The sequence below is a fragment of the Aegilops tauschii genome, chromosome 7 (genome assembly GCF_002575655.3).
Source record: "Aegilops tauschii subsp. strangulata cultivar AL8/78 chromosome 7, Aet v6.0, whole genome shotgun sequence".
In the NCBI taxonomy this organism is placed as follows: domain Eukaryota; kingdom Viridiplantae; phylum Streptophyta; class Magnoliopsida; order Poales; family Poaceae; genus Aegilops; species Aegilops tauschii.
The window spans coordinates 57,185,873-57,205,802 of NC_053041.3; the positions used below are offsets into that span (position 1 = coordinate 57,185,873).

The 19,930-nt window shown below is 43.7% G+C and overlaps 2 protein-coding genes across 7 annotated transcripts; both read left to right on the plus strand.

Moving 5' to 3' along the window:
- Nucleotides 1–6,840: 6,840 nt before the first annotated feature.
- LOC109771084 (RNA-binding protein involved in heterochromatin assembly dri1) lies at nucleotides 6,841–12,910 on the plus strand. Of its 6 annotated transcripts, XM_073505682.1 has the most exons (7): nucleotides 6,951–7,235; nucleotides 9,536–9,594; nucleotides 9,937–10,034; nucleotides 10,766–10,955; nucleotides 11,674–12,017; nucleotides 12,236–12,306; nucleotides 12,591–12,910. In XM_073505682.1, exons 5-7 carry the CDS (start codon nucleotides 11,686–11,688, stop codon nucleotides 12,602–12,604), a joined length of 417 nt encoding a protein of 138 aa, XP_073361783.1. In that variant the 5' UTR covers nucleotides 6,951–7,235; nucleotides 9,536–9,594; nucleotides 9,937–10,034; nucleotides 10,766–10,955; nucleotides 11,674–11,685; the 3' UTR covers nucleotides 12,605–12,910. The 6 variants fall into 6 exon arrangements, with proteins under 6 accessions (XP_073361780.1, XP_073361781.1, XP_073361779.1 ...); XM_073505680.1 differs by having other exon boundaries at nucleotides 6,848–7,235; nucleotides 9,536–9,622; nucleotides 9,937–10,955; XM_040395701.3 differs by lacking the exon at nucleotides 9,536–9,594 and having other exon boundaries at nucleotides 6,869–7,235.
- Nucleotides 12,911–15,298: 2,388 nt separating this feature from the next.
- LOC109771083 (nudix hydrolase 19, chloroplastic) lies at nucleotides 15,299–18,570 on the plus strand. The gene is made up of 6 exons (XM_020329795.3): nucleotides 15,299–15,934; nucleotides 16,070–16,210; nucleotides 16,321–16,425; nucleotides 17,275–17,374; nucleotides 17,617–17,709; nucleotides 17,993–18,570. The coding sequence occupies exons 1-6, from the start codon at nucleotides 15,314–15,316 to the stop codon at nucleotides 18,256–18,258; spliced, it is 1,326 nt and encodes a 441-aa protein (XP_020185384.1). The 5' UTR covers nucleotides 15,299–15,313; the 3' UTR covers nucleotides 18,259–18,570.
- Nucleotides 18,571–19,930: the final 1,360 nt, after the last annotated feature.

Consider the following 19,930-nt stretch of genomic DNA (forward strand, 5'->3'; position numbering starts at 1 on the left):
ATTGCACCATGGCATCAATCTTCTCCCTCAAGCTCGACACTTCGTGCTCTCTCTTCATCTTCTCCTTAGTCTTCTTGTCGCCATCGGGCTTGGTCAAGTTTTTTGGGCCATCATCATCCTCATCTTCATCCATGTTTGTAAGTGAACCTCTCTTCGGTGGGGATTTTTTCTCAATCAACTTCCACTTCTCGCACCCTTTGAGCAAGTCCCAACAATGCTCTAGTTTGAAGAATTTGCATTCCGAAGCTTCCATGTCTTTGTATCTTTGTTGGGAAATTTTGTCCTACATAATTTGAACAAGTCAAATGATGCAATCATTTCATATGATGCAATATGATGTGCAAAACAATGCTCTAGTTTGAACAAAGTAAAAACGAACTCACATAGTCAGATTTCACGGTTCCACTTGCTCCAAACAAGCTGCCCAACGGCTGCAAATAGGCTTGATCACATCCCAACGCCCTTGAAGCGGCTGAAAGGTGCGTGGAGTCCTATTGGGATACTTTGCCATCATGCGGAAGTATTGATCTTTGATCCTTTGCCAATACCTCTTCGCGGTTTGAGAAGTACCCGTGCATGCATCAAGAGACACCGCACTCCGTGCCTTGATCAAGATTTGATCTTCCAAGATCGTGTAGTTCTTCGATCTCTAGCTTTTTCCACTTTTTGTTTGCGATTGCTCATACGCCCCCTCATCGATCTCCTCCACTTCTTCCTCACCACCATGATGCGGCGAACGAGGCTTGACCGATGTCAACGACGTTTGTGTCCAACAAGTTCACGAACTCGGCAGTTGCACTGTTCGAACCACCGCTATATTGAACAACAACAAGTCACGAGCTATCGCAAATGGCGAAAAGCAAAGAATATTGCCATGACCGAAGACGCATACCTTCCGGCCATTTCGTCAAACACCTCGCCTGCGGTGGGAGCAGCACCGTTGAGTGGCATCGCCGGGGAACCTCTTTCCGGTGCAGAGGGAGTGGATGAAGGAGGGGGCTTCTTTGTAGCCGGAATCCTCTTCTGCTTTCCGTCGGAGACCTTGCCGACCTTCTCCGCCGCCGGCCGGGTCCGCGCAGCTGCATTGGCGCCCGGAGCGCGGGGCTTCGCGGCAGGGGCAGCCGGATTCCCGCCATGCACGACCAGGTTGCCCTGCCGCTTGCGGGCAGGCGCAGTGGTGCCTTGGGCGACGGCGGGGCCAACATGGCCGACGACAAGATTCGCCCGAGGGGATTGAGCGTGCGCGACCTCGACGGTGACGGGGAACAGCAGGGAGTCCTCCATGGCGGCGACGGACTGCCGGGGAAGACGCACCGGAGCGGGAGGTGGCGGGGCAATGGTGGCGGAGGGTGGGGGGGGGGGGGGGGTGGGACGGCCGCGCGGAAATGTCCCTCCCGCCAAATCTTACTGCGGATAGGGGCCGAGCTCGGGTCGTCCTCCCACGCCGTGAATCTAGAGGTCGGGGGAGATCTTTTGACGCGCCCCGCAAAATTTTTTACGGATCGGACGCATATGCGTTGTCTGATCGGGCAGGTTTTCCCACGCCGACCCGTATTTTGACGGTTATTTTACGGGTCGGGGCGGGATGCAGGGTCTGCTAGAGATGCTCTTAGCTGTAGTTCTCTGTGTTCAAAGAAACAAGTAGTACGCCTTTGTAGGATTACCTTGGGCTTTGGTTGCCCTCGTAAGCACACCAAAAATGCTAGACTTACGTAATCTGATACGTTTGTCATGAGCACCCTCGGCAACACACCACGGCGGATCCTATTTTGCGTAATCTGTTGTTACTTTTGTTTAAAATTTTCGTTTTTCTTTTCTTTTTTCATTTTCCTTTTCCTTCTTTTTGTTTTCTATTTCCGTTTTCTCTTTTTTGTTTTTTCCTTTCCAAACTCACAAACACTTTCTGAAATCTGGAAATAGATTTTTCACATCAGCGAACATTTTCTTAAATTCAAAATTTGTTTATTGAATACACAAAATGATCTGATCTCAAAAATTGTTCATCAAATTTTAAGCAATATTCATTGAATCTAAATTTTCTTAAATACAAAAATTGTTCATCGAAATTAAAAAATATTCATGCAGAAACCAATTTTTTTCATCTAAATTCAAAAAATGTTCATTTGTAGAATTGTGAACATATTTTTGAATTCGTGAACATTATCTAAATTCTTGCAAAATTTTATGTATTAGTGAACATTTTTTGAAATTCTAAACTTCTGTAAAAATTCCAAACTTTTTGAAGAAGCAAAAAATGTTCTTGGATTCAAAAAATATTATCAAATTCAAAATAATGTTCATTAATTTTAAATTTTCGCCATCCAATACAAACATTGTTCATAAAAAAATTAAATTTTGTTCATCAAAACAAAAAAAGTTCATTTTTTTATTTTCTGACCATTTACGAAATCATGAACATTTTGTAATTTTGCGCACTTTTTTTGCAATTGTGAACATTTTTAAAAAATTTGAACTTTATTTGGAATGTCGACTTTTTTGAAGAAGCAAAAAACTAAACCGAAAAGGAAAACAAAAAACAAAAGAAACAGTAAAAAAATAGGGGAGCCCTGTCGAAGTCCCGCCTGGGCGTGAGGGGGTGCATGTTGTGCCCTTTTCCCAATGCCCAGCGCATGAAATAGGAACTCCCACATATCACCTCGTGTGGTTTGTGATGTTTTTTTCTCAGGTTTTGCCTTTTCTATGGTTTTTGTTTTTCTTTCAATTTTATTTTTGTTTGCTTTATTTTATTTTATAGAGTTACAGTCATGTTGAAGACATGCACCTGCAGTTGGGATGACACTTGTAGTTGAGTGTCTCATGGCAGACATGTGACTGTCTCTTCTTTCAAAAAAAATATCACTGAGTTGTAGTCGTGTTGAAGACATGCAGTTGCGATCTGAGGCAAAACTTGTAGTCGCATGCCATGTGTGAGACATGCAACTACCCCCTCCCTCCACGACAAAACAACACAGAGTTGCAGTCGTTACAGTTCCATTGACGACATGCGGTTGCAGTTGGGCAGACAGTTATAGTTGCACAATTAGTGAAAGACATGCAACTCACCTCACCATACAAAATACTAAGACATGCAGTTGCAGTTGTGGCGACACTTGCAGTTGCATGCCAAGTGGAAAACATGCAACGGCCCCTCCTTCCCAACAAAACACCACGAAGTTATAGTTGTGTTGAAGACATGTACTTGCGGACGGGGCGACACTTGCAGTTACATGCCTAGTGTAGACATGCAACTCACCCAACCCCCTCCCCCCTCCCGCCGCGCGCCAAAAACACTATAGGGTTACATTTATGTTGAAGACATGTAGTTGTAGTCGGGGCGACACTTGCATTGTGCGACTAGTGGCACACATGCAAATCCCCCCTCACCACTACCTGGACACCACTGAGTTGCAGTCGCACTAAAGACATGTAGTTGTAGCCGGGGCGACACTTGCATTTACATGCCTATTGTAGACATGCAACCCCCCCCCCCCCCCCCCACAAAACACCACTGAGTTACATATGCGTTGTAAGACATGCTGTTGCAGTCGGGCGATACTTGCAGTTGCAAAACTAGTGAAATACATGCTTTTATCCCTAACTACAGGCTGTGCCCGGTAAAAAAGGAAAAAAATGCTCGATACGCCCCAAAACAGGCCGCAACACAACGAGACAAAAGCACATTGTGCAATCCACATACGCTTACACAAATCCTAAAGCCTTCCAGATCCAATGGCCAAAATACATGACTGAGACTTGACTAATACTCAGTCGATAGAGCTTTAGCAATCCCGTTTGATAAAACACCACAGAAAGTAAAAGAACAATAATAATAGAGAAACCAGTAAAAAATACCAAAAAGTAAACAACAAAGAAAAATGGAAAACTGAAAGGAAAAAAAGGCTCACCTCCTTCTAGCTTCTCTCTCCTGAACACCTCCCTCACTCGTTCTTCTTAAATCCCTTCCCAAGATGCAAGACTTGCAGACAAACTAAAAAAGTAAAAGGGAAACATTGTAGCCGGTCGACCGGCCAGGATTTTGGCCGGTCGGCTTGCTCACAGGCGTTTTCCCAGGCTCCACCATCTCTCTTCCCTACCAACCACTCATTCCCCTTCCTTATCTTTTTATCTCTAACCCACCCAACTTTGTCGTTCCTTCATCAATCGTGACGCGGCCGCCGACCAAACCAGCTGCCTCCTCCGCAGATCCCCATTGCCTATGAGCGACCCATCCTCTCGCTGTCGTCTAGTTCCTCTCGAGACGCACAAAAGCATGGCACTGGAGCACCCAAAATATCAACCGTTGATGCAAGGTGTCCTCATAGGGAGGAGTTGTGTGAGGGGCTCGCCGGCGTGGCAGCGATGGTACCGGCAGTCACCGTGTGCATTTGCTGCGAGCGGTGCTGTCATGCCCCATACTGCAACCAACGAAGGTCATGCGCCACAACCGACGTGATGCGAATGGGAGGCCCCACAAATTTTAGGATGGCAGTCATCATTTGTTCGAATAGGCATTGGTGATTGCTACCACTCAAGCTGGGCGTTTGGGAAAGCGATCATTTTTTTGAAACTCCTAAGAAAATGGAAACATCAACATTTTTAAAAATTTGTAAACAGTTTTTGAAAACGGGAACATTTTTCCAAGTTCTGTATAGTTTTTAAATAACCTTCTGAACAATTTTTGAAAAAACAAAAACAAACTTTGAAAACATGAACTTTATTGAAATTTGTGAACAATTTTTGAAACTCCTGCAAAAATGGAAACATACATTTAAAAAAAATTGTTAACTATTTTTGAAAGCAGGAACATTTTTTGGTATTCTGAAAATGTTTTGAAAAAGTTGTAAAACTTTTGAAGAAAAACATACCAAACAAAATTTTAAAAACGATCATTTTTTGGAAAATTGCGAACAATTTTGAAAGATGAACATTTTTTGAACTCTGGAAAAAATGGACATTTTGAGAACAATTTGCAACAAGAACAATTTTTTAAATTTGGGAAAATTTGTCTATAATGGGAACATTTTTGAAACTCTAAACATTTTTCCAAAAGTACAAACATTCATTGAAAAGTATGGACATTTTTCAGATTGATGAACACAAAAAATGAAACACAAGGGTTGTAAAAATATAAAAAAATTGAAGAAATAAAAATAATATGACAGGAAAGAAAAGAAAAAAAATAGAAACAAAACAAAAATAAAATGAAAAGGGAAAAAGGAGAGAAAATAAAAAAACAGAACAAGGAAAAAATGGTTCAGGAACCTTCTAGAAGTTTCCCCAAAACCAGAATAAACCGACTGGAAACCTCTAGAAGGTTCCCAAAACAGGGGACGTTGGAACTCTTAAACGGGCCGGCCCACTCGAGCGATCGTTCGATCTCCCCTGTGCGAAACCTGGACAGCTTGACACAACGTGCGTCTAATAGGAAATTCCGCGAAGCCCCTCGGGCACTAAAAAAGGAAAAAAAACATGACGCAAGCCGACGGGGTTCTCACAAGGGCCGATAACAACATGGACAAATGTTAAAGCATCAATCAAAATATCTGATGGTTAGGAGGGTTTATTGAGACTTGATTAAATCTCAGTCGACTGAGATTTAGCAAACCCATTTGTAATTTGTAAACGGGTTTGCTATTTCTCAATCGGTTGAGAAAATAGCTATAGCTCAATTGATGCTATAGCCATGAGATTATATTAGAGATTCGTGTCGTTTTTCTGCTTTTAGTATTTGATTGTTGTTTCACCTTTTTATTGTTTTTCACAGGAGACGTTGGATTGAACTCTAGGCGTTTTTCCGTACTTTTTATATAGAAACAGAGAGACTATTCCTCACTCAACTTCCGAATAGTTATATTTCTTTGTCAAAATTTCTAGCCGTATGATCCATTTGTATTTAGAGAATCTTATTGTCTAGTTCGGAATCAAATTGATTTATAAATACTCATTTATCAAAGGCCTAAAAACTGGAGAAACAATAATTTCTCGCGCCGTTTTAACGCAAATCCTCACAAGCTAGTACAAGTTTTATAGTTGATCGATCCTGCCTGATTTTTAATGCTTGTCTCTTTTAAGGCCGTGATCCAAGATAATTGTGGATAATTTATATTGTATGCTAATACTCCCTTTGTCGGGATTTATAAGGCCTAATAAGTAGTTCAAATTTATCTTCGAGATTAATTATATGTGGTAAGTATGCTAAAAAAAATTATTCCATCAATTCATATTAAAAAACAATCGGATGATATTATTCTATGACATATATTTTATATATTACTCTCCATCAACGACGGTTGCTGTTCTAGTGCGCTGGTCCTATGGGGTCTTAGCACGACAACTTCTCGACTGTCTAGTATAACAAGTATTGCCTGGCTCCGACGAGGGAGGGGCGATGACGGCGACGCGCCTTCGACTCGCTTCAGTTCTTGTAGTCGTTGCTAGGTGGTCTATGAATCTGGATGTAATTTTTATTATTTCTGGTATTCATTGTACTGTCATGACTGGAGATGAATAGATCGAAAGTTTTCTAGTAAATAAAATATTATTGATCTAATTAATTGTGAGAGTAAGCGTTATAAACAAGATGGAGGGAGTAGTATCCAGGAAGGGCTAGGTATGAAGTTTTTTCCACAGCTCAATAAGATAAAAAATATATTTTTTATTAGGGAAATAAAAAAACAGGTTTTTTCAGCTAAAATAAAAAATAGGTATGTGCTATTTTTTTTTGAGAGAGCTAATTTTTGTTTCTTAGACGAGGTACGGAGAGTTCTGGCCCAAAGTATATTGGGCTTGGCCCTAATAGATTGACTCCGATGTTTAAAACAGGACCAAAAGAGTGCTACTGTACTGTACTGTCCAGCCCAACAAAGCTGTCTCAGTTCTCTCTCAAAAAAAGAAAACCTAAGCCATCTTGTACGACAACGACGCGTGGCGGTCGACGGCAGCTCAGTGACGCGGTGGCTCCGGCCGTCGGCTGCGGTGTGCGGAGGCGCCGAGGAGGATCGAGGAGAAGCAGCGTCGATGCGGTCGCGACGGAGCGCGCGGGCGGGGTCGGCGCTGGAGCCGCTCGGATGCCGGCTCCGTCGGCCCAATCGACGGCGACCGGATCTAAGCGGCGCCCGCACGCCACCGAGGGGGAACAAGAAGTCGAAGCGAGGAGCCGAGCCTCCCTGAGCCCAAGCCTCCCTCGTGTCTACTCTGGCGCCAAAAGAGAAAAGCTTCAGGCAGATCTGCTCTAGGTACCGCCCGCCCAACCAAAGCCTCTTTTTACCGCAGCCATCGTCAGTGTAAAAATGTGAGATGCCGTTATCCTTTTTAGACTTCAACGGGAAGATCAAGATGGGGATCAAAGGTGAATAAATAATTTTTTTTTAGAGCAAGTGATAAGGGGCGATGGAATATTTGGGGGGAATAAATCGACGAATTCAGATTGAGAAAAGGGAATAAAGTGGCACCAATAGTGCTCTGCATGTCTAGAACCTGGAGCTTGATAATACGTCGTTGTCATCTCAAATAAAACCATTTTTTCCTAAGCAAACCCCCAATAGTCCCAGGTATATTGTCTCGTGCAGCACCGGATTTTTCTTTTATCACCGGATAGTATCCGTAGCTGTCAAAGCACTGCTTGCTACGCGGAGTTTCCGCTGCATGGGATGAAAATCTGTATATGCCGTAGCGCGTGCTTTGCACATGAGCTTCCTCTGAGGGAACAAAGGGAGGAATAGTATTCTTTGGGGACACGGGGAACAATCTTTTCAAATCATAATTGAATTGGAATTGTAAGCTTAGAATCCTTTGCCTTTTTGAGAAAGCAGAGTACCGTTTAGTTGCAGTATGGACTGAACTTCACCTTCACCAGATCAGTACCCATTCACAGGAAAGATTTATTAGATTAGATTTTCACCAGTTGGTCTTTGATTTGCTTTGCCCGTCGACATCCCATGGTTGAATCGACAACGAACATGGTTTAGTGCAAACAGTATTTGCAACCGGTAACGTCTTTACCTTTGCACTTCAGTGTGGAATTGATTCCTCTGCAAACCAGCAGCGGGAGAAGCATCGACTCAACCTTGCTCTTGCCCTGCCGTTTATAGACACTAAAGCATCCAGGTCAGAAAACCAAAGCTGTATGGTAGATGGTAACTGACCATTCTCTTGGTTGAAAAGGGAACACCTTGCTGATGTGTCTACACTTGATTAATGTTTTGATATTTTTTGATGGTGGTCAATCTGGCTAGTGTGAATGCTTGTTCCAATGATCTGCAACAGATCGGTTTCCACAAAATGCCACACAGAGGAGCAATTGCCGCATAAATAAATATGTTAAATTGCATGAAAGTATGTTTATTCTAGATTAGATTGTGAAAAAACCAAATGAACTTGTAAGTTAGTAGTAGAGCTGCCCAGTTGTTGCAAAATCTGTAAATACAGTGTGCCTTGGTGAAAAACATACTTCTTTTTTAGATACGGAAATCCTTATCACCAAACTTCTATCATTTATATTCATATATTACGCTGCAGGTCTTACTTGGTCTCTGAGAAACAGGGTTATTCGTGTTTCTTCTACTCACGTTTGAGTTCCTGATGACAACAGAGGGAAAGGAACAGACATACTTAGGGTAGTCCCGACAGATCCTTTTCATGCAAATAAAACAGTACGGACAGCTGACTAGAAGTGAACATGGAACCTCTTGAATTATTGCGTAAAGGTGTGATTTGGGAGAATATATGTTGATCAGAATAGGTTTTGTGAACGTCTGTAGGTCATGCACGTATGCAGAGAATCGATTCTGAAGTGGTTATATATATTTAACCCCAATAATACAATCTGCCCCTGGCATATAATGCCACTTCCAACTTTAGTACTATCTTTGGGAGGTTGCACAACATCTAGAATGGACAAGACATGCAAACTCTTTATTAAATTAAATTAGTAAAAGGTAAAATGTTAACTGAAGAGAATTAGCTTTACCTATTTTCTTTTCCAGTCTGGAGTTTCAGCTCCATGCAGCCATGGCTCCACCCTCTAGCGCTGTTTGATGCAGATAGGTCCAGATAGGAATGTCTGCTACTTTCTTAATTTTTAGTTGTGTGATAAGGTTTTCAATCATGCTCTGCCTTGTTTATCGTGCCTTTCCAACAATATTTTTGTGTGTTGATGCTGTAGAGAAATATTAGAGGGAGTTTGTAGGAAGAGTGTTATGATACTCCATCTTCACCAAGCAATTTTGTAATGGACAGTGATACAAACCCTGATGAAGCATCCAAGGGTTATTGAGTTTTGAGTTATGGCTCCATGGAGCCAAGAAACTTTTTCCTTTTCTTGTTCACTGTTTTCGCTTGAAATAATAAGCCTACTAAGTCCTGAGCTACTAGTATCTTCATTGAACTGTTAATTTTGTCACCATGAATCTTGTAGATCATTTTTCTTAAAAGTTACATGCATCTATTTTGGCCTTTCCAGTTATTTTTCTGCCTACCATTGTGCACTGCAGAACAGAGGATGACAAATATCCAGCATATTGTACTTTTCTCGCAGGCAAATATATTATTATACACAGCTGCATGCTTAATCAGGGATGCCCATACAGGAAGCCGGTAACGAAGCTAGAAGCACATTTACTCTGTAATTGATCTAGAGCACATTTACTCTGTAATGGATTTACACATATGTAACAGTATGATTCCATGGATACAAGCAACACTTACAAGATTTGCATTGAGCCTGTATGTATAATAAGGGGAATACATATGAGAAAGGCTAGTTTAAACAATTCATTTAAGCTGAAATTTTAGCCAGCATTTTTACTACAGAACTATATTTACATTTTCTGTACAGTTGAATTTATTCAAATTCGTTTATGAACTTTTATTTTCCTCACTTTAATTGTAATAGCTGGCCTCGTTTTTTTTATCTGCCTTTCTTTTTCGTTCTTACAGTTACTGAAGTAATGTGGCATTTTGGTCTAAGGTGGGGGCACTAGGATTTCTATTAGCCACACGAAGTGTGCATAACTGCTAGATCTGCACCTCCCCAGGTACATATTGTGGAAGAATCAAAATCTAAAGAATATATCCTTTGATCCTAATTCCTCACACCATTGTCCATGGATAAATTAAAAGACCTTAAACTAACAATTTCTCTGAAAAAAGAGAGAAAAGGTGGCCAGTAATATATAGCAGAAAACAAGTTACTGATCAGGCTATCTTATTGTGCTGAATTTGTTGCTCTTGAATCTTGTAATATTCATGGTGTCGATTCAGTCTCGAGCTATTTTTATGGTCCAACTAATCAACTGTGTTTGTAGTATTTAAGTAACTCTTTAAGCAACATGCATGAAAGACTGGTTTATACTTGCATGCCCGGTAGACACCATTCTTACTTGACATTTGCCTGCCTGCACATTTACAACTGAACTGCTGTAGCCCTAGCTTGAAATTTAGATCATAATTATAAAACCAATGAGGTATCCATGCCAATGAAAAGTTGATTTGCGCGTATATACACAAAATATTTGCCTGAGTTACCTTAATCAAATTATGTTACTGAGACAACTATTTGATTTTTGGAGTAGTTAATTATAGCGCAATTACATTTATGGTTGGAAGAATCAGTTAGACACATTCAGAAGTAATATACCGCGGTGTAGACTCAGGATGTAACACTAAAATTCTCCTATCTTTGGCACCACTTTTCTGTTGCATTGTGGTCTTTCTTGGTTCTCCCCGTCCTTTTTTCTCCATTCACCCTTCAATCTGGATAGCTCAGTTAGAAAGGCTAGGTCAGAGCATCTCTGTGCCTCCAAAGCCGCCCTGGATTCGCAATTATTGAGGCGCCTCCACTATAAAAAGGCAACCATCCACAAGAAGTAAGAACACAGCGAGCAAGCAAGCAAAGCACACAACAAGGACAAGACAGCAGCTGAGAACCCTAGTACTGAACCAAAAGCCTTCACAGGGTATGTGACCCTTCCCGTTTTTCTCCTGTTCTTTTGGACGATTTGTTTAAGACCAAGTTCCTTGATTGTTCTTCCGGCTCATCTGTCAGACTGGGACCATTTGCCTATGTAATCTTCTTGAAAAAGGCCATATACTCTTATTCTTGTTCTTAATCTACTAATAGTTGCTCAAAAAGTATTTGTGCAAGCGTAAGTGTGATGCATGTGATGTGCATAAGATTTTAAATCCTAGCTAAACAGATTCAATCGGTTCTTTCATAGATTAAACTGACTAGTTTTGTTTTCGTTATTTTTATTGGCTAATTAGCATGTTCTCTCTTTGCATAGCGTTTTGCTTGCCTTGTATTTTCCACCTTTTTGGGGCACCATCTAAAAATATTATCTTATGTATCTACATGTGCAAATGATAGAGATGGAGCGCCGACTTAGCCTAATTTAGTTAAGGCGACCTTGATTTTGTTTCTCTGCTGCCTTGTCTAGCCTGTACAATATTCCTCCTTTTAGTTTGTGTTTACATGGGCTCACATTGGCCCAGGACATATTCCCATACATACAATTACCACAGTACTATGGTTCTGTAATATCTCTATGCTCATACTAAACATATATGGAGCAATGAGCTAATAATTAGTAGTACTTCAGGTATAACTTATGTCTAGTTCTTTTCTTCCCTTTATGTCACTAACTTCTTGACACATCCATGCATGCATGTATACAGGGCTTACTGCGAATGAACACCCAGAGGAAGCCTGGAGACTGGAACTGCAACTCGTGCCAGCACCTCAACTTCAGCCGCCGTGACTTCTGTCAGCGCTGCCGTGCCACGCGCTCGGATCTGCAGCTCGGAGACGGCCGCTGTATAGGTGGTGTGCTGACCTCCCTGGACGTTCGCCCAGGTGACTGGTACTGCAATTGCGGCTACCACAACTTCGCCAGCCGCTCCAGCTGCCTCAAGTGTGGCACCATCGTGAGGGACTTCCCAGCAGGCCAGGGTGGCACTGGCGCTGCTGAGAGCGGTGGAGTTCGTGCTGGGTGGAAAGCAGGTGATTGGATATGCGCAAGGTGAGCTATAGCTTTACTTCAAACATAGATGCCAGCCTTATAACCTATATGCATCCTTTATCCTGATAACTTATGCATGGCAAGAAACAGTAACTTGCAGGCATACATATTTTGGAATGACAGTTAACTAAACAACAAAACTTGTAGAACATACTCTTGTAGAATAGTTTGAATCATGTTTTGACACAAAACTATTTGGGTCTGTCTATTTTTTCCAGGCCTGGCTGTAATGTGCACAACTTTGCAAGTAGAATTGAGTGCTATCATTGCAATGCACCTAGGGAAGCAGGTATATTGTCTTCTTCAATTTGCAACCTATGTTATTTTGGTGCCTTAATGTACAACTACTCTTTGGTCAAATACATGCATGTTTGATTCAAATCTGCATCCAACGCCCTGTGAAGAAGAGCTAAAAAACTGTTTGACAACAGTTAATTGTAGTAAAAATTACTTGTAGGTGTCTCATCAAGCAACCCCGAAATCATTTGTTTGCACTGCAATTTGCAAATGTGCGTCCAAGATCTATTCTCTGTGCCCTAAAATGGAATGGTTCTGTTGTACCAAAATAAACAGGCACCGGGAAGTGAGGAGCAACCATGCCGGCCGAGATCGAGAGGCGTGACAAGACGGCTTAGGACGAGAGCAACCATTGTCACACTCGCAAGCTCCGATCCAGGAAGAATAAAACTACACAGTAGTATATATGCTGATGTATTGCCACCTGTTATACTACTACAACCGTTGCATGGTTGCGAGGGCAGGAGAAGTTCCCTTAGATGGTATCGCCGCGCCTCGTTTACGTTGGTCGAGGCATCGCTCATATTGTACGGTTTGGATTACTTGAATAAATATTCTTAACCATCCTTATATGTATTGTGTAACGGTTGATACGCTTGTGTTTCTGTTTCCTTTCCTCTCTGTTACTTGCCTGGATTTTTCGATGACATCATGTTGTTTCTGAAACCTAGACGTAGAGAAAAAATTCCGAAGCCGGTCATGGATGATCCCTTCTCGAAATTTTAGCTAAATCACATCTTTTATGTTTCGGGAAACTTGTGAAAAATAATCCATGCATGCAGAGAATGGACTTGACCATTGTAAATATTGGCAACTGGCGCAAAATTCACATATTGTCTAGCTTGCTAGAGTTTGAAAGCAACATCATATGGGTTTAGAGTTTGAAACCTGGACGTGAAAACTTCTATGTATGATCATTTATATGGGTGTGACCAGGCTTGTTAAAACGCCTGTTTCATCCATGATTCTAGTTGAATTCTCAGGATTGACATGCAAATTTGCATACTAAGTTTCCTTTCCTCTAAGCCTCATGTTTTCTAGAACTCAAGAGGAACATATATTTTTTTTTCAATTCTTTGTTCCTCAATCTACTTCGAGATTAGAACTCATTTCATCCTGTGTAAAACTAATGACTATCCGAATCCTTCCATCAAAAGCCAGTGGTCTAGGTGCTTTGTCCAAGATTTGCAAGTTCGTCTAGGTACATTAATATCTTCTGTTTTTATACATGAAGCTTAGAGCAAGGTTAACAATATAGCCTGCGTAGCTGGCTATATAAAACTGCCATGTCATTAAAAACTAACAATATCATTCACTCAGGGCACCTTTAGCCGATGCCCTAAATAATAGAGGAGTAAACCAACGAGTAAACCTTACCGGAGTATATTTACTTCTCTAAAGAAAAGTTGTTTCTAGCCGAACTCCCAAATTTAGTGGAGTAACACAAAATCAATGCAAATCCGGCTACATAAACTTAAATTCGGTGCAGATTTAATATATTACATATAACTTAAACTAGATTCGACACATTAGATAGAAATTTAACCTAATCCAATTCATTAGATTCTTTCTCGAGCTACTTCCATTCCCTTCTAGACATGTCGCCGATCATTGGGTCTGGCCCGTCGTTGGAGCCGTCGTCGTCATGGTCGTTGTCGTCGCCTTCGCCTTCGTCGTCTTCATTGCTGCATAGGTCGATGACTTTGGTCCTCCCTGTCACGTACTGCGTGTAGAGCCGTCGTTCAGCCTCTACGCGCTTCGGGAAGCGCATGTGGAGCTCAGCCATGTATGCCTCGCCGGCGGCTTACCAGATTGTCCATTCGTGCGCAGGCGATAGATATCCATTGGGGAAATTGCGGCGGCCGGCGGCGCTGTAGAGGTGGACCGACTTGATTCCATATGCACGCGGCGCCGAGTGGAGGGAGACCAGCCAGTGGGTCTTCCCGGTGTCGTGGTCATAGATTTCCGCGGCCCATGTCCCCCATTGGCGCTGCCGCAAGCCGCGGTACCTCGGCACGGGTGGTACCGTGGGAGGAGGAGGCGCCGGCGGCACAAGAGGACGAGGAGTGGGAGGAGGAGGTGGAACCGCGGCGTCGATCCACCGGCCACACGCTGTGAATCGACGGCGGCCTTCGATCTGGCCATGTCGCTTGCGAGGACTGCGCGGTGTGGCAGTGGCGTGCATTGGGCGGCGGCGAAGGAGATTTGAGCAGCGTGTGGGAGGGGAAGAAAGGGGAAGATTTTTACTGCTCGATCGAGCGGACGAGTATTTTTACTCTTCGACCGCCGCTCGGAGTAAAATTTATACTCCACTCTATGTTTTAGAGGAATATACCGGGATTTTTACTCCTCTAACAGGATTTAGGGGATCAACGAGAGATGCACTCATACAATAGGGTTGACTATAAGGTTGGCTCTTAGGTTAGTTTTTTGTTTCACTTTCTCTCTTTCTCATTTACTTATCTTACTTAGGAGGACGTGTAGAAGCCGGCTCTTGCATCAGAGCGTACTCCCTTTCATTTTGGTTGTCTATCTTTTTAACATAGACAAAAATGACATGTAAGTAGTCTTATGACCCACCATTATACTTGCTTGTAGGACTAACATGATGAGTTAGCCCTAGGGAGTATCCGCTCTACCCTCCTATAATCCTATTGTCCCTCCTCCTAATTCCCGCGGCTCTTTCACACACCTTTTCTTCCGCGATTCGTCATTGTCGCCTTGCTGTCGTCGTTGTTATGCTGATTGGTCGGCTACCCTCTTCTTTTCCACTGTCTCGCCATTTCTCCTCCTCATAGAACATCGGCCGGTCGATCATGTCTTTGACTAAGAAACCATCATTTTAAAATTAAGTTTTTATTCATGACTATTTTCTCCGTCTGGAAATACTTGTCCAGATAAGAGAGTACATGGAACAAAGAATTGAAGTGCAGGGGCACGTGTAGGTGTGAAAATGCTTTTGGGTGGAGGTATGTGTGCGGTAGGTGGCCCCACATGGCATGGACACATGTATCGCCTCCTTCCCAGCTACCTCCAATCCAACCCAACAACCTCCGCCGGCGAGGCAGAGCGCCACCAACCAACCCGGGCTGCCGCCGGCCCACCGTGCCCCCCTCGCCATGTCCATCCACCTCCGCGCCCACGCCTTCGCGGCCAACCCGCTGCGCGGCCTCGCCGGCACGCGCTCCTCCGCCGCCGTCTCCCCCTCCGCGGCCGCCGAGGCCCTCCGCGCCCTCCTCGACGGCGCCGACGCCGCCGCCCACAGCCACCTGTCCAGGGTCCTCCCGTTCCGACGCGGCCGCCCCCTCGCGCGCTCCCCGGACCCTCCCGCTCCTTCGTCGTCATCCTCGCCCCCCTCCCCCGCGCCGCCGCCGGCCTGGCGCCTCGCGTGGCTCCCGCCCTCGCGCGTCCCGGGCGTCCCCTCGGACGTCTTCGTGTTCCTGGGATCCCACGGCGGCGAGGAGGCCGCCGCCTACTGGGCCGTCGACGTCAGCGAGGTGGAGGGCGCCAGGTTCGGCGGCGCTGGGGAGGGGTCGGCGTTCGTCGACCTGAGGACGCTCATGGTGGCCGCCGACTGGAGGGACAAGGACGCCATGGGGGAGCTCGCCATCGCCGGCCACGTGCGTGCCATTTTCCACTTTTGGTTATTCCCAACTAGTAGCATTTTCTCAAGTAAATCCCCCACTGACACTGAAACATTTCTGTGATTCGGGAATGCCAAATGATTTGCTTGATCTGATTCCTCATGCGGGCAGGCTCGAGCACTGCTGGAATGGCACAACACGGCGAAATTCTGCGGAGCGTGCGGGGCAAAGGCAGTTCCCACCGAAGCTGGGACGCGGAAGCAGTGCAGCAACGAGTCCTGCAAGAAGAGGATATACCCACGAGTTGACCCCGTATGATCTGTGCTCTGTTACTGACTTGCCTCTCCTGGTGTTTCCAGCTGCCAGTGGCTTGTGCTGGTTTGTATCCACTGTCTCCTTAAGCCATTTTGGTGTATTTGCAGGTTGTGATTATGTTGGTCATTGATAAAGAAAATGACCGCGCTCTCTTAAGCCGGCAATCAAGATTTGTGCCCCGGATGTGGAGTTGTCTTGCTGGTTTTATAGAGGTGCGACTTACTTCTTCCCTTATGCATATCGTTATGTGCTTAGTTGCACTTGCATCCTTTGTTCTCTTAAATTTTCATGAGCTGCTTTTGGGTTGAATGAGGAGGGGCAAGCTAAGAATATCTTGGTGTACTAATAGGGATGGTAAAAGTTGCTGTCAGCCTGTCACCCCCTGTTCGTACTAATAGGAGTACATAAGAAGTTCAGTGAACTAATAGCTTTCTTATACAACATGTTCCTGTATCCTGCTTAGATCTTGTAACAAGTTAGCATTGTCACGTTAGTCATGCTTACAGAGGGGTTAATTGAAGTACTCACTAAGCAGAAGAACTTGAATTTGATTTAAAATACCCGACGTAAATCTCAGTTACAGGTATAAGAGTAATACCCCATCAACACACTATATTCTGACTTTGTGACTTGGAAATTGACACTCGGTATTGTGCCAAGCATGATTATTTTGAAAATTTGCTCCAGCCTGTTTGGCATCCAGTAGTCATTATTAGTAGACAGTGAAGAACTTAGAGATCCAGTTTCTTTTAATACACAGTAATGCTTTCAGTTGATCATCTGAACATGGGCTACATAAGCTATCTTTGAATTCAATAAGGTTGTAATAGCCTCATTGTTGTAAGCCTGTAACCACTAAAGTTCAGTGTAGCTTTCATAAGTAGAATGGATGAATGAATAAATTGGGAAAGTTCGAAAGAAATTCTTGTTCTTGGTTTATTTTGTCCTAAGGTTATTAAGTGCAGTGTAATTTGCAGTGTGTAGGGTTAGATAACAAGTTCACCATCCTGTTGCCATACGTTGGAAGAAGCTTATGCTCACTGCAGCTGTTCTGTTTGTAGCCAGGGGAAAGCTTGGAAGAGGCGGTGAGACGGGAAACATGGGAAGAAACTGGGATTGAAGTTGGGCAAGTCATTTACCACAGTTCTCAACCATGGCCTGGTAAGCTAGTCTTCTCATTGCCTGTTTATTTTCCAATAGAAACCTGTGACAATACATTAATACTGGGATATTTCAGGTGTGTTTTCACGTGTGTAGACGTGTAGTTAATGTGTCAAAAATTACAGAAGTACTTGTATATTTGAAGAACTATTTTAAAGCATCAGTTAAAACTAGTATGTTTTCACTCAATGATTTCGCGTACCAAGTCTGACAGTCCTCATGTTGCATATGTTTTTTTTCAGTTGGGCCAAATACCATGCCATGCCAGCTGATGGTGGGTTTCTTTGCTTATGCAAAATCATTGGACATACATGTTGATAAAAAAGAGCTTGAAGGTAATTTTTAACATGAATGGCATGCTGATTCTATTAGCTTTTCCTGCCGCAATTGATTTGTCTCATCATTTCCCATGTCAAAGTTTCTCTTCCGTTATTTTCCTCTTGTGTAGTATATCATACAAGAATATATATATAGATCGAATGCTGCAAAACCCAAACTTATATGTCAGTTTCAGGAGAAGTGTTTTAGAAATCAACTGCATGATACTCCTGGTCGCGTAGCTCTCATCTCAAGTGCCAGATTGGTGCTCATCCTTTTCTTCTTTTGCCCTACACGCAGATGCCCAGTGGCACAGCCGTGAAGATGTCAAGAAAGCGCTAACGTTTGCCGAGTATGAGAAAGCCCAGAGATCAAGTGCGCTCAAGGTCAACCAGATATGCAAGGGCGCCGAGAGAGGGCAGAGCACCTCCTCCGACCTTAGCGTGGAGAGCGAGGAACCCGCTCCGATGTTCGTCCCGGGGCCCTACGCCATCGCTCATCACCTCATATCGTCGTGGGCCTTCGAAGGGGCGCCAAAGGTGCCCAGCTCCTTCTCCAACCTATGATGAGCCAGGACCGTACCACTTCATCTTCGGATTTATGGCAGGGGATGTTTGTATAGCACACTGAAACATTGTAGGCGCACGCCATGTATTTCTTACGGTGTCGATAGCTACAGTAGATATGTGGTTACTCATTGCTGGTGGTTGTAACAGAAGGGCAGAAGAGGACGGGGAGGATTTGCAAGATCGGCGTCGTGGATATATTGACGGCTGCTGGTGATTTGATTTCAGAGTGTATGATGTATAAGAACTTGCACGGATGTACTTGCATTGATACATGTACAAACTGAAGATGAAGTTGCTATGTTTTTTTTCCTTGAGAACTATACTAGATGAAGTAGCTATGCTTTTTGGACGCGTCTAGCGAGCAGCCGTGCGCTCGCTAGTGCTCCTCGGCAGCCGGCTGTATTAGGAAAATTTATGTCCCATCTCCTGATTAGGAATGTCCGCTTGATTTCTGGGAGACCAAAATCGATAAGCATCTCCCAACGCACTTCCTTTATGCTGGCCCAAGTTCTTTTTCATGTGCTCTGCCATGCCAGTAATAAAGTAAAAAAGACAATTAATTGCATTCCAAAAAATTCAAAAAGCTATAACTTTCGAATTACATGTCAAAATTAAAATCCGTTTTCACCGTTGAAACCCTCGCGACGAGATCTTTAAAACTAGACCCCATTTATATATGTTTCGATGAACTTTTTTCATTCCCAACTGGTTGTACTAGATGGTGCAACTTTTATACTATGAGATGCAACTATTTTTTAAACCAACGTTTGTGCTACCGCAATCAACTATAACACTGTGTGGTGCAATTTTAGTCCTACATGAACCAACTTCACGTAATGAGCAACTTCATCTGTTGTCTCGTCCACCTGCCTAGTAGACGATGTGCAACTCCATGTGCCGCTCGGCCAACTGCTAATAGTTGATGTGCATCTCCCCCCTACCTCGTGGATGTGCATTTTTCACCTCCCGCGTCTGGCTGGTGGCCGTTGGCTCGCTTACGCTCGCAAGCGGCCGGCCAGATAAGGAAAACTTCATCCCCCAGTTTCCAAAAAGGAAAGCGTACTTCCGACACGCGAAAACCACGAAACAGAAACAGCATGCCCGGTCGCTATCGAGTGACCCCACTACCCTCCAGAAGCTTCCTACATCTCCCTCGCCCACACTTCCTCCTCCACGACGTCTCCTTCTTCTCCATAAAAAAGGGGATCCCATCCTGGATCCAAAAACCTACAGAGCCGCTATGGCAAACCAAACAAGGTGATTTTTTTTGGCAAGAACTGAAGTGGTAACAAGAGGGAGGAGAGAGGCGTACCAGGCAGCATCAATCAAGGTAAGTTCCCTTCTGGCTCCAGATCCTCCCTTTTTCACTTTTCCTTCCCCTTTGCCTCTGGATCTACCACCGATCTTCTCCATAATTGGAGGGAGTAGCAACAGTAATCTGATGTCTGTGTAATTAAACACCACTCTGTGCAAGTAGACCCAGTAGCAAAACCAACTTCTGCCTGGATGTGTGCAAATAGACACAAGGGAGTAGTTTTGCAAAAAAAATGTGCAACAAACAGCCCAGACTAGAAATATGAAGTGGATGTAGTGTCTGTGCAAATAGAAGCCCATATTTGTGCAACTAAATCATGTATCCTAGCCAACTTTTCCTGCAATGTGTGCAACC